This window comes from Amia ocellicauda, chromosome 4 (genome assembly GCF_036373705.1).
Source record: "Amia ocellicauda isolate fAmiCal2 chromosome 4, fAmiCal2.hap1, whole genome shotgun sequence".
NCBI lineage: Eukaryota > Metazoa > Chordata > Actinopteri > Amiiformes > Amiidae > Amia > Amia ocellicauda.
The window spans coordinates 36,757,515-36,772,370 of record NC_089853.1 but is presented as its reverse complement, the minus strand read 5'-3'; the positions used below and the strand labels follow the sequence as shown (position 1 = coordinate 36,772,370).

The 14,856-nt window shown below is 36.8% G+C and overlaps 1 protein-coding gene across 1 annotated transcript in view; it reads left to right on the top strand.

The window, feature by feature from the left end:
• thsd4 (thrombospondin type 1 domain containing 4) overlaps positions 1-14,856 on the top strand; it is a 122,088-nt gene that overhangs the window by 28,359 nt on the left and 78,873 nt on the right. Inside the window, exon 7 of the mRNA XM_066702008.1 lies at positions 8,609-8,745. Coding sequence (XP_066558105.1) covers positions 8,609-8,745 — 137 coding nt within the window. The remainder of the gene's footprint in view (positions 1-8,608; positions 8,746-14,856) is intronic.

Sequence of the window (14,856 nt, the reverse complement as noted above, 5' to 3'; positions counted from 1 at the left end):
TGCTGCGAGATTGGAATTGATCTATTTCTTCCTCAGACTATACCATACAAGGTGATAAAGCACAAACCTGGCTTAAATCTTTTACCTACTTGCCAATCACAAATTTAAAAGCAATGGTGGGTTTCAGTAGGTTTGGACCAAGAAGAATCGGGTAAATAAAATGCTGCCAAAAAGTACTGGGTTTGTAATGCGCGATTGGCGTATGTGTTGAAGTTTTGATTTAATCCAGGCCACAGTAAAGTAAACACAAATTGTATAATTTTAAACACTTAAATGATGAATTTGTATATGTCCCGAGAGCCCCAGATTTCTGTGGGCAAAATTTGTAATGCCTCCACATCTTTATGACCAACATTCCTGCGTTAATCGCAACTACGTGGGGGACATGAGAGAACATCTTGGTATGATCTGTAAGTATTTCCAGAATAACCAGTAGAATAATCACAATGCCCACATTTAAAATAGAAAGAATGCCCACTTTGTTTGTGCAACTCACAAAAAAGATTTTTTGTCTTCTGCTTAATTTCCTCATTAATGTGTTAAACCACCATGGCCATTTTTTCTTCTTCTTTAAATTTAGTTTTTCTCACATGTGGGAAGAATTTGCTGTGGACAGCTGGAATCTTTTAAAATAAGTCACTCAGAAACATCCATTCTAGTTTTGAACGTAACTTCATTGAAAATCCATAAACCAGTTTAGGTTGACAGCACATTAGTAAGGGGGGGTGGTGGAAACTATAAGAACATAAGAAAGTTTACAAACGAGAGGAGACCATTCGACCCATCGTGCTCGTTTGGTATCCATTAATAACTGAGTGATCCAAGGATCCTATCCAGTCTATTTTTCAATGTTCCCAAATGTTCAGCTTCATTTTTTTGTATTTCTTTTCTTTTTCAAATGTTATGTTAATTACTACTAATGTTTGGACAGTATAATAATCTTGACATATTAACCTTTTGTAATATTTTATATTCTTAAAATTGATTTTCTGTATAATGCTGCTTTTAATTCTGCTTTTGTAAACATATGGTACTAGTTCATGACAGGCATATAATACATCAGTCTTTTCAAAAACAACATGCAATTAGTCCATTTCAGACTGTTGTTCACCAAAACTAAGATTCTGTTGACAGAATCTGATATTAATAGGCCGTACTTGGGCTTTCTCTGCGTCCAGTGCAAGTCCTGGAGCCCTGCAGTCCTGAAAGGTTTATAGGTCTCCTTTGCACTGAATCCTTCGCACATGAGAGAAGTATTAAACTGGTGTAGTAAAGCAAAACATTTGATTAATGGAGATTTCTTCTGCAACCTAAACCAGGTGTATTTAAAAGACTGCAGTGGAGCTCCCCTAGTATGACGAGTTGTCTTACTCTGGGTCATAGGTAGAAGGTACAGATCTGACTTCTGTTTAACACCAAATACGGTGGACAACTTAAATATGTTGGTGGACTAAATCATTACTGTAAAGGACGTTTGCTAGGCTGTAAAATGTGCAGTTGACATGTAAACGATCGGGATGCAAGTAGATGTGCTGGTACACATTATTGCCCAATACTACCCTTTATTTTTGGTATGTTTTTAATTCTATTTTTATATTTTATGAATTACACCAGACTTCAATACTCTGGTATTTTTCCATCTTCTTTTATTAAGCCATATTGGAATTCTTTACGGCCGGAGTTGGAGCAGGTAACCCAGCAACAGTCACAACACAACATCACAGTAAGGTTTGAGTTTTATTAACACAAATTCAAATTAACTTGAAGTTGAACTGCTATCACACACAAAGGGAGGATTTTTAATGTCTTACAGTTTTCTGAAGACTTGCATGAATAAGCCTCCAAGTGTTTTCAACACTGAACACTGGAGTACAGATCCTCAGTAACCCAACCCAATGAAATACACAGAACATCAAACCACCATACAACCCGCTATGATACGAGTCGCATAGAAAACTACTAACAAGCTGTACAAGTATTGGATGTATGTTAAGATTGTGTATTTAATAGGTAAAGCAGGTGAGGGGTTTTGTTGAATATTTGTGTAGTACCTACAATAAAACCAATGGTTGACATGGTTTAGGATAGTTTTGCTGCTTCTCACACAGGAGACATTGTGGAAAAATAAGATACATTTCTGTATTATTATTATTATTATTATTATTATTATTATTATTATTATTATTTATGAATTCCCTTTATTTGTTCTGTCAGGGTGATGATTCACTCTCAGAAGATCCTTCCTTGTAGCTATAAAAAATCAATCCTTCCTATTTATTTTAGTTGCTTGGAGTTATGGTAACTCACCATGGAAACCATGGGGATGAAAGTTTTGTGGGAGTAAGTCAGGTCAAATGTCAGTAAAACATTCACTATTTGCTAGTGAAATGGTTAATCAATGACAGTTAAATGGTAACTTGCACAATTCCTACAATGATTGGTGTATATGTACTCATGTGTTAGCAGGAGTTTATAACTAAAGTAATTTGTGATTTTTCTGTTCTATCCTATCATTGTGGTATATTTTAAAATGGTATTATTAATTAATCCTGCTACTGAGCAAATAGCTGAGCAAAGCTATTGTTTTGATCAGGAGAGACTTTGTCTTATTTATTTATTTATTTATTTATTTATTTATTTGGCAGATGCTAAGGGTGACGTACAGTTGCCACAAAATACATTTCTCACATGTTATGTAGGTCACACGTTAGCCTTTTGTGTTTACTGGCAGAAAATACTAAAACAATATATATGAGTATGTGTTTAATTTAGATTTTTATATTGTGTTTGAGAGTTTTTGGTTGATCATATTTTCTACTTCTATTATTTCCCCAAAATAGTGTAACAGAAAAAAAAAAAGTTTGAAGCTCACTTCCAAATCCTCAAATTCTCCCACATTTGTGAAATATTTTATAGGTCTGCAGTTGATGAAAGGTCAATCTGGGTTTGATTAATTTGATTAATATGGCTATGCATGTGTGCTATTATTTTTTGTTTTAAAAAACTTGTGAGTTCCCCATTTTGATGTAATTGTAGCCATGTGCTATGAGGCCATCAGGTTGTAGCCACACACCTTTTAAATTATTTCTGTGTGTCTCAGGAACAGTGATTTGCTTTTGCCTGAGAATAGGGAATATAAGCTTTAGGGGAGGACAGACAAAACAATATTAGTCTGTGAGAGATTTGATCTGTTTTTTGTTGTTGTTGTTGTTGTTGTTGTTGTTAATTTTATGAATTTAGTCTCAACCCATTCATATTTGTTTGCCATCATCTTAAGTGAGATTGTGTGAATGTGCCCTTTGTTCTGAATGGTTCATAACGAGTTCCTCTTCATAAGGAAAAAAAAAAAAAAAGAATGAAAAAATACAAGTTTCTAAAGCAATTATGAATGTTGAAATTTAAAACTGTTCAAGGTATTTCCAAAACTTTTCTAAATCTTGGATCTTGTTAATTCTCACAAATGGTCTTTATGAATCAGAGCCCTTGCTTGTTTACAAATCCAATTATAATGATGAAATCTGTTTACTATAAAGAGAAAGCAAATCGTTAACAAGCATTGGTCTAATTAGCAGCCCTAGGAGAAATCTGCTAAGCAACAGGCAGCTATCATTCTGATCTGTAACATGCTAACCATGTGACCCCAGTACAGGAAATCAGTCTTCTGCCGATTGTCATTTTAATGATCTAATTTCATTATCTCCCAGGGAAGACATCAACTACTCAAAAGCCTCATTGTTTATTTCTCACGTTTATTTTTCATAGCCTCCACCCCTTAACCAAAAGCAAAATTGCTGTCTAATCTCTAAACCTCAAAATCACACGACACCCAAACACAGGAAGTAAACTCTCACATTTGTATGGACTCATTACCAATTCATCAGCACATTCTGCGTTTTTAGAAGCAGTTCGGCCCTTTTCGCGTGAATATGAATGCATATGCATCTCTTCTGGACCTCTTCGGTCTTATTGCAGCACAGGCGAGATAAACATGTTGACACTGATCTCTACCCTCTACCAACCATCAAGCTTTTATTATTATATATTTAAAGAACAGATCTGATATGAAGCTCCATTCTAAGCTAAAAGAATAATGCTGTTTTAATTGTGCAAGTTTTGGGGTCTGTCATTGTCATCATAGTAGCAGTGCATTGATTGCTTAAGCAGCAGAGAAAAACATAATGGAAAAACATAACCCTTTATAACAGTTCATCAGGATTATGCACCATTTGCAACCAGCTATTGGCGCCAACTCTTTTCACTGTTGAGCTTATATATTTTGCTGTTTTGGAATCTATTTGTCCCCATGGCTTTTAGTCAACAGTTATCCATATTATGGTAATATGAGTCCGAAGGAACAGTTGCCTGCTGTAATCATTTACAGACTGTCCATTTGAGAACATTGTTTTTTTTAAAAGGTATTCTATTTAATATTACCTTCTGCTATTTTAAGCCAATTATTTTCTATATGTCAGATCTGTACTTATTAAATCAAACTTATTCAGCAGCTGATGAAAAGGAAGTGCCAGCAGCTATTTTGATTTACAATATTCTGATTTATAAACTCATACATCTAAAGCTTAAGTTGGGCATTGCAAGAAATGACAGATCTGGAAGAGAAAAGCAATGTTACAGGTTTTTATGATTTATGTATTTTTTGTGATTTTTGCTGCTTCTATAGTAACAAACTAAACTTTAAGTAAACTATTCCAATGTTTCTTCTGGTATGTGATGAAATTAGCTGCCATGACAAAACAAAACAATGAAAAAATACATATATATGTAATATTTCTAGACTGAAATGCATCAGAAATATCAGTGTTTTGTGGTAAATCAAAACCTTGACAAAGTGAGTGCTTTAAGATAATTCAGCCTACATAATGATGTCTCTGTAAGAAAAAATGAAATAAGGTGCTGTGATTCCTCATGAACACCAATACCTCACACACCTCATCTGAGTTATGATGCTGAGCACATTAACCTTGTTATACACGTGAGGAACATCAGAACTCAGGTGAAGTGCATGACATATTAATGTGTTAATCCTGTGGTATTCATATATTAATTCATGAGGAATCACACCACCTTATTTTAAAGTGTGACCAAAATCTCATTCCAAAAGCAGTTATCGGAAGATTATGCAGCTGTTTCCTAAATGGTTTCTAAAGAACAAATCTGGTGCATATACTGAAATGGAGCTTTATTTCTCATTATTGCTCCCCAGACACTGCCTCCCCCATCCCTGCCTCATTATATTTCTTCATCAGCCTGGAGATGACTGCACAACTGCTGTGTCCAGGAGATCAAACACTTGAGATCAAACACACAGATCTCTAGAGCAAGGAATAGTGAGAGTATATTGTTATGGCTGGTGGGGACAGAGTTAGTGGGGGGTTGGAGATTGCCGTCTGAAAATGACCATTTCCTCAACCCTGACAAGCAAACCGGGCTGCACTAATAGCTTATTGCTTCCGAGCCAGAATGATCTGAGATTTGAATACGTCTCGCTAGATTGAAGCTACAGGCTAGTCCCTGTAAGCAAAGGACACTGTGGTTCTTTGTTTCTAAGTACGTGGGTGGATCGTATCATTCTTAATGTAGTAAACACAGGTGTTCTGTTTAGAGTATCGTGTTGTTGACTAAACTACTGTAGCAGAGACTGAGACCGGTGGTACAAAGCTGTGAGACAAAACCGAGAAAGAATAGATTGTGAAAGTAAAACTAAATATTTACATTTGCAGAATTAAACTGGATGGACTGTCCACGTCATGGGAGATGAACAATATTTTAGTTAAGCCTCTAACAAGGGAAAGTGAAATGCGGTTCACTACAATTATCAGCCAGGTAAAAGTAAAGTGTAATGATGCATTACACATTTGTGTGTTATTGATTAGCCACAGAGTAGAGTCTCGCCTTTTGCTTCCAAGAACATCCATTTTAGCACCAAATTATAATTTCTCATTGCAAAAAATACCTAAACGACCTACAGATTAAAATGTTAAGAAATGCGAATAACAAACCTGAACTCAAAATTAACTGGACTATGGCCAAAGTCATGTGCAACAGCTTTGTTAAAACTGGTCAATTTAGATCAAAGTAGATTAAAAAAAAAAAAAAAATGAAGAAGTCAAAGGTTATGTCTATCTTGGATAGCAAATTAACGCAGATGGAGATCTTATTGAAGAAATCAAAACGAGTGAAAATGGGTGGAACTTCTTCCAAATCTTATCCATCCCATTTTCCTGAAGTGAAAAATCACTGATCCATGCATACTACCTGTGCTTACTTATGGCTCTGAAAACCGGTCACCAAATGCAAAATGATAGAGAAATTGGAAACAACATGAAGAATGGAAAGATTTGGAATAAAACAAAGGGAGAGAAAAGCAAATAGAAAAAAGTATGTAATATAATTGAAACGGTTAAAATTTCAGTGGGCTGGACACATTGCAAGAAAAACAGATCAAAGATGGACCGAAGAAGCTATAGAATAGACCCCAAGAGATGAGAAAATACCTAGAAGAAGCCCACAAAGATAGGAAGATGAAATAAGATGCTTTACTGGCGTGACCTGGAAAAGAATTGCAATATAGTGGGTCCTCCTCCAATGGGGGGGTTACCTTCCTAGAGTACGCTGTGTTAGGCACATAATATATATGCTCAAATATAGCAGGCTGGTCTTCTTGAACAGTTCAGTGAGGGGAAAGCATTTCATGAAGGGGGATAAATTAGAACCTGACCTGGCGAACATTCAGCTGCCAGTGAGATAAGTCTTCAATTACTTCCCTCTTCTCCCCTGCTGTGGCAAGACTTTCACATCACTTTTGGTAGACTCCAGTTATTACCCCAGACATCATTAACTGCCACTCTGGACAGGCCACACTAGGAACGGAAGTTACAGTTCCTGTTCCGTGCTGCAGTAAGGATAATTAAAAACAGTTATTGTGATGTAGACTTAATCATGTACCAGCTCTCCTAAGGTTAGAATACATATTAATTGTATTTGAAGGCAGAGACATCTTTCAGAGACTGAGAAAACTGTTTTCTGTTGTTTGAAAATGTGTAAATGAGGTGATAAACCCACCTGAGAGGGCACTGTGTCTTGAAAGCTTTTCATTGCATGCAGAAGCTGACAACAGACAGGAATCTATGAATGTAAACAAAATCAATGGAAACCTGTTGAACAAACAGCCTATACATCATATCCACTTTGCAAGCTAGACTTAAGGTTGAAGTGGTTGGTATTCTTCCGTAACGCTGCAGATTAAACATCGACAGTATACATATTTGATCATATATTTATCTCTTAATATGAGTAACCTTGTTCACTTAGACTTGTACACTTTGTTTTTATTATATTCAGTGCATCACGCAGTGATAACATTTGACCTTGTTATGGGGTAGATTAAGATTTCTGCTAGATTGGCTCCATGATTTTGATTTGAACCTAATACTAGAGCACCCTCTTGTGGTGGTTTCACATATATTTTTTGGTAAATCAATCGCAGTTGTCACCAATGCTGGGAATCCCTTGTAATGAATGATTATATGTTTTACTTTGTCGCACACAATTTAGGGACAAGATGGCCATTTAAAAGGAAGACAGTAGAACTGAAGGATGACTTTTTTAAAAATATTGTCAGTTCATCTTAAGCAAGCTATTCATTTTAATGTAAAACATTGGATTTGATTGATTACCTATAAATCATGACAAAGTGGTTTCCTATGACCCGAAAGTAATTGAATTAACAACAGATCAACAACAAAAGTTACCATTTCCACAAGTTCTGTGTAATACACTAGGGTGTTTTCTGTTTCACTATCCATCTTCTCCTCTTTCTACTTTACTACAGCCAAATATTTTTATTCATCCAAGTACTCTAAAAAGCTTTGAAAGTAGAGTAAAAATTACATGTAATAGTATGCATATGGATTTCCTGTTTCATTTCATGTTGATCTCTGGAATCGAAATTTGGACATGGAGCAAAAGTTTGCAATACATTTTGGAAGAAAAATAATATATATTCACATACTTTTAGGCAAGCAGACCGACAGTATTCCTGATGCCAAAACATTTCTAATTATGTTGAGAAGAACATCACACCCCTGCAAAGTTTGGCAGATTTGTTTTACTGTCAGGCTTTATTCTATCCTCTGGTCCAGCTGCCCTTGTTAAATCTGAACATGTATGTGTAGGGATTAATATAACTGAGTTTGCCAGATAAGTTGTTACCGTATTAATAGCAAACAGTTATTTTCCTTCATTTTGTTTATATTTCAAAATTCCAAGTGTGTGTATTCATAAGAAATTCTTCCATCTAAGCTTTAAAAGAGCTTTTTACTTATCTCAATGCCCAGGCATTCAGCAGGTGATTGTTGAAAAGGCCAGTGTTGTATTCTGACTCTCCTGTACAAACACGACCCCTGTTTGTTAAAAAGTGAGATGGCCACTATATACCAGTGAATATGTGCTGAGCGCAGACCCTGAAAGAATGACCTGCATGATGCTAATCAGACTGGAGCAGAGGCCTGGTGAGTAGAGATAGGGATGTTGCTGTGCTATCTGCATCCTGTGACGCAGACGCTTTGTTTGCTTTGTTGTTGTGCTGTAGTGCGGGGGGACCAGCGCTGTGAGCTGAATTGCCGGGCAATTGGCTACCGCTTCTACGTGCGACAGGCAGACACAGTCATCGATGGGACACCATGTGACCACAATGACACCTTCATCTGCGTGGCTGGCCAGTGCAAGGTAGGGGCAGCGTCTCTCTGGGCACAGGGGTGGAGGTTAGCAGGGTAGAGGCTGGGGGGTCATAAGCTCGGGACACCTCAGTGGGCTCTCTGGTAAATAGACCCATTAGGAAGTTATACAAATTGAACAAATAGTCATTTTTTGGCTTTGTTTTATACCAGAATTCCTGTCCTTTGTAAGGTTATTAAGTGATATTATTTTTGGGACATTTTATATCTTAAGCACACTTTTCTGTAAGCTGCTTTTTTATATGTATTTTTTTTTTTTGCTTGTTTATTTATTTGTTGTTTTTGAAACACTTAAAGTTGTTATTCCATTCTTTTTAAATTTATATCATCATGTTCTTAAAGAAATCCAGGCAATTTGTTTTCACTCATAATTTAGTTTAACATTAGTGAGCCAAATGAAGTTGAATATGTCTAATGCTGTGCTAGAATTAAAGTACAGTAGTTGAATGTAATCTGTGCTATTTCAGCCGCCCCAGTAGAGGTCAGTAGAGTATTGCTGTGTAGATTGATTAGAAATTGTGTGATTGTGAGGGAAATACACTGGTGTGCAGCACCAGCTAAACAGATGTGTGACTTAATGGCTTCTTTGTAGGTTTATAACATCTGTGAAAAGTGTAAAGATTGAATTTCCATACCTATTAATAGGTATTGGTAGTCTTAGTAATTCTCTATAATTAAAAATATTAATTTATGGTCCTTTGGATCAAATTATTATTATTATTATTATTATTAATAATAATAATAATAATAATAATAATAATAATAATAATATATTTACAACCTCTGCTCTGGTTCATATTAAAATGTACTGGTTAATAAATATTTTCCTATCATTGAGACCAGTGCCCTGCCATGCTGGACAGTGGACAAAGTTATGTAAATTATGTCCATCCATCCATTCAATTTCAAGAACTACAGGACCACGGATAGCCGGAGCCTAACCTGGCAGACTCACGGCATAAGTCATAGGTGTAAACATTGGACATCGCAGGGCAGCACCCACAGATATGAGCAGCATGTGTGTCTGATGTGGGAGGGAACCAGAGCGCCCAGTGAAACCCAACACGGCCACAGGGAGAGCCTAGATGAGGTTTCCAATTAGCAGCAATAGCAGCCATTACCACTGATGTTTCATATTTAAGGTACAGATATCACTGGCACAGTTATACTGAACTCCATGTCAGCTTTTGTGTGACGTGGAAACATGAAACCCCCAGTGTGCCCCTGGGGAGGATCGAAAGTCTATTTTTAATAGTATAATTTACGCACTCATCCTCACATAAACCAACCATGTATGTGTGTAAATGCAAGGCTATAACTTGGGTTTTATAGTTTTATAGTCACTAGTGATCTATGTGACATTTCTTGCTGCCTCTAAAGGAACCAAGATTTTAGCAACAAGACAACACTTTAGATATTACTTAATGGTTTTGGATCATCTTTGTAACTTCTGAATTCTCAAAGTCACAGTGCGAACACAAAGCATAAAACATAAGCAAAAAATGAATACATTTTATTTGAAATGCCAGGTCACATATTTATGACCTTAAAACATATATATGTTGCTGGTCCTACAGGGTAACTAGGACTCCTGCTTGCCACAGCACTGAGATTTCACGATAAAAGTGAATTGAAATGGTCAAGTAATGGTTGTGTAGTTTAAAGAAAATGCTCAGGATTGACAAAGTGAAGAACAGGTTGGAAGTCCCAGAATAGCAATGTTTTTAGATTAAAATCAGAGGGCGGAAAGAGAAACCTCACCCCCCTGCTTAGGCACTGACATCGTCTATTATATAGCACAGCAGGTGTTCCCTGGCAGAGTGCTCTTCCCTCTCTGAGTTCGATCAGGCCTGTCCTTCCCCAGCTCAGGAGATCTACGCTGATTCCTGGCCAGTTTGGTTTTGCTGTGAACGGTAGAGGGAATGTGGGGGGAAAAGAAGAGCATAAAAGCCAAATGGATTTATATACCTCACCAGGGATTTGAGCAGGTCAGGGCTCGTCCCACAGTAGCAATGAGATGCTGCCGTAAATTAAACTGCAGGTCCAAACAACAGAGGCCATTGGCTATAGAAACATCTGCTATTCATTTCCCGGTCTAACTGCCCATTTCCTGGAGTAAGACCAAATCGTTTACCTCCTTCAACAACCCTGAATATACCTTACTGTACTTATAAGATGTTTAATGAATGAATCTAAAGCTTCAGTTACAAGTGGTTATGCATACCACGTTTCTCATGTCCAAAATGTTCCCCACTGTTTGAAAAGATGGTTTCGCCACATCACAGAAAAGTCTTAAGATTCCTTAACCGAAACTTTGACAAACACCTCCATCGTGAATATTGATTCTGTTTGCATCATTCAGTGTTTTAATAGTTATTTGCTGTTGTCCTATCCCCTTGAGGTGTTCTGTATTTGTTTCAGTCCTGCTCCTTATGTTATTGTTGGACAGCCAGACAACTATGAAAAAACCTTTTGTGCTTGTTCACATGACGTTTTTAAGTGTCGCAGTGCCACCCCATTAAAACTTGGCAATGTGTTACCAAGCCAACAATTGGCATGCTCAGTTCTGCCTCCAACTTTATTAACTTGTGAGGTCAGTGTGTAATTTGAGCAGATTTAATTTATTTTCCTGCGGGGGAGGCGGTATTTTTGTTAAATATCAAGATGGATAGAAGCCTCATTTTTGCGGTTTACACATATGATTAAAGTCACAATATTCTCATGCACTGGAGAAAACAAATATTTAGTTTTACAAGCCTCCTTTTGTTTAGGTCCTTCCTCTTTTCTAAACAGCTGTGCTTGTTTGTAAGTGAAGAATTCAAACTTCCATGGTTTATAGAGAATAGCAAGGTGTTGTCTTAAAAGCCTCCTTGTAATTAAAAAAAAATCAGCACTTTGTTCAGAATATGCTTGAGGAATCTTTAACTGTTTTGTTTTCATTCCAGTAAATTAACTTGAAGAACATATTCTCTATTCATTCCCATCTCAATGTCTTGGCATGGTGGCATTATTCGGGGGGGTTAAGTCCTAGTGAATACAAAATGGGAGCACTACAGGAAACATCTTGAACATCTCCCTATCAATGCAAGCGTTTTCTGAACGATTTGTAATGTCTGTGTAAACTGCCTAGAGGACAGTCTACACACTGCGTTTCACCACCTTGCAGCAGGGAGAGCAACTCTAGTGAGCAAAGGACATCCTGTTTGGAGACATTCATTTTCTTTTGACAGAATAATGTTTTCTGTTATATGGGCATTCGTCATGAGCATCTTGATTTCATAAATGAGATTATGAGTTCATGTGTCTCTAGGGGATAGAGTTTTATTGTTCTTATGTGGGACTTTACTTTGACCTTTGGGAAAGTGGGAAAGTTACACCCAACAAGAGAAGTAATGATGCTGTGCAATAATAATGATTGGGAACACTTAATATGTTGGCAATTGTTTATGGTGCTAGTACTGAGGACTTTATTACCTGCATTGTAACTATGTGTAAATGTACACTAAGTAGACTGTAAGTAAGTAAGTAACACTCAGTACATACACATAAAATACGACTTGTTAATGTTAAGTGTTACCTAAATGTCTTGCATAGGTTAGGTAGGTAGATAATTATATAGAACTCTGTCAGTATAAACCAAACAATACATATATATGATTAATACAAAATGTTCTGCAATTAGTCATGCATCAATCCATCCATCCATCGATTTTCACAAACCACGTCATCTAGCACAGGGTCAGAATGAGGCAGGAACATAACCCAGCAGACACAGGGGATAAGGCAAGGTCCACGATACGAACACTATGCACAGATCTTAGGAAGCTGAACTATTGAGAGATCCTTTTTCACTCGCCACTGTGCCAAGTCGGTGAAAAATACTGCAACTGTCCAACCCTGCTATATACACCTCTACGTCTCTAATGGTCTGGTAACCCATTTGCTAAATGTTTCCCTAAAGGTAAAATAAATAAATAGATAAATAAATAATATAAGCATTCCTTAGATAGTCTGTAATGTGATGTGAGACAGGTAGTAAGAGACAGGAAACGTACAAGAATCCCTGATACTGGTCTTATGAAGAGAGCCTGTGTCATGGGGAGACTGAGTCCTTACACACACACACACACACACAAAGAGAGGGGATGAAAAAAATGAATGATGATCGCATTCCTGGCCTTCTTGCTTTCCCACAGAACCCTCTGAACTTGGCACCCTGCCTTATACCTTTGGCTATTAATTGAGCTCTTTGCCTTTTTAGTCCCTCCTAATTTGTTGTCATTACGACTTCAGTAAGTCTTGGAATCGTACTGCAAGTCAGACCCTTTCCAAAAGTGGCTTGGCCTCTTTTTTTTTTTCCTGTTCCCAGAGCTCATTAAACGCGAGACATGAAAAGCACCATCTCAGGTCAGGTGCAATGTCAGTGTTTTGGGCAAAGCTAGAATATTCCAGGGTCCATTGTCCAAAGTTGAAAGTCACATGCTGTTTGCTGTCATAAAGCCCATTTAAAGTTCATTATTAATTACACGAAAGCACGGTTCAAGACGCACGTTTGCACGCACTCTTGGCAAAAGTAATTTAAGGAGACATTGAAATCGTAGTTTTTGGGAATGCTCCTGTTGCAACATGGGCTTGCGAAATGATGGGAATTGAAACAAAACAGGACATTCTGCATCGATTCTGTGGGTTTATTTTCATACTGTTACATTTTCAATATCCATCCATCCAACATGCGGTTTCAATTGCTATGCAGATGTTCTGGTTATGACTTTAGGGCTTGTTGCTGAAACCACAACATTATTTCAGTGTAATTTTTTTATAATGCTTTACCATCAAACTGAAGAATAACAGATACACAAATAAAATCGCACAAACAAACACTAAATATTATTTTAACATTATGCATGCAAAACACAGACATACTAGCTTGCCAATGCTGGGGACAGACGTTGTGTAAGCTTTGTTGAATTAAAGCAACTAATAATAATTTCATATAAAAACTGATAGCTAAGACACATTGTATTTATTCATTGTTTGTCTGTGAAAATCACTACAATTACTATCTGAAAATGGCAATGTAAAGTAGTTTGCTGAGAATCTCATAAAAGAAGAATCTGAAAAAAAAAAAAAAAAAGTATTACAATAAATTCCAAGCTGATTTTAACTATACAGGTAATTTTAATTATAAGCAAGGGAGCTATGATTTATGTGGTCACGTGTTTATGAGCAGCAAAGAAAAGTGGCAGACATAACAGCAGACAACATAATTTGTGTTTTACAATAATTACACCACAGTCACACAATGCTACCTGTTTTTCTAAACACCTCCAGTTTCTAAAGAATCACTCACTTATTGAGCAGTTGAATTTGAGTCTACCTTTTATGTAAACCCCCAGCACTGCCCATTACACTTGGTCATAAAGGAATTAATTGAAACAGTAAAGAATTTCAGGAAATGTAGTCCCAGAAAACAACATCTATTTCATAAATACAAGGACCACTTGTTTGATCAAAGATGCTGCCAGGGTTTACACTCTCTCTGCTGTGATCCTGAAAGTGTGCAGCAGCATGCGTCTCTCACACGGTATGAAATGTGGGGCCGAAGATAGGATTTGATTAAAAAAGGGAGTGTATCACAAAATAGCTGTGCAAGTAGGAATTTTTTATGGCAACACTTTCGGAACCTATAACATAGATTCACAAGATCTCAGCAGTAAAATGTCATTGGTCACTAAGGATTTCACTCATTCCCAACAATAAACATTTTATATTCAACAGTAACCTGGTGTAGCCTACCTTTTACACTTTAAAGGGCAAAACAGAAGTAAACTTGAATTCCTGTCTGTTTAGTTTTATTTATTTATTCTGAGTACCTTTGCACGGAAGCTTGTAGAGTTGCTGTGCAATATGCAAGTTTCATTTCGATCTCAGGGTTTGTCTAGAGTTTTCCAACCTGCAAAATGTCTCTAAAATGTGTGTAATCTAGGTGATGCTGCAGAGTACCAGGGCTTGAGTTTATTTTTATTATTGTTGTTTTGGTTGGAATAAGGAAAGCTTTTGGGAAAAGAGAGTGACTGTGTGAACACACTATTTGGGCTGAAGA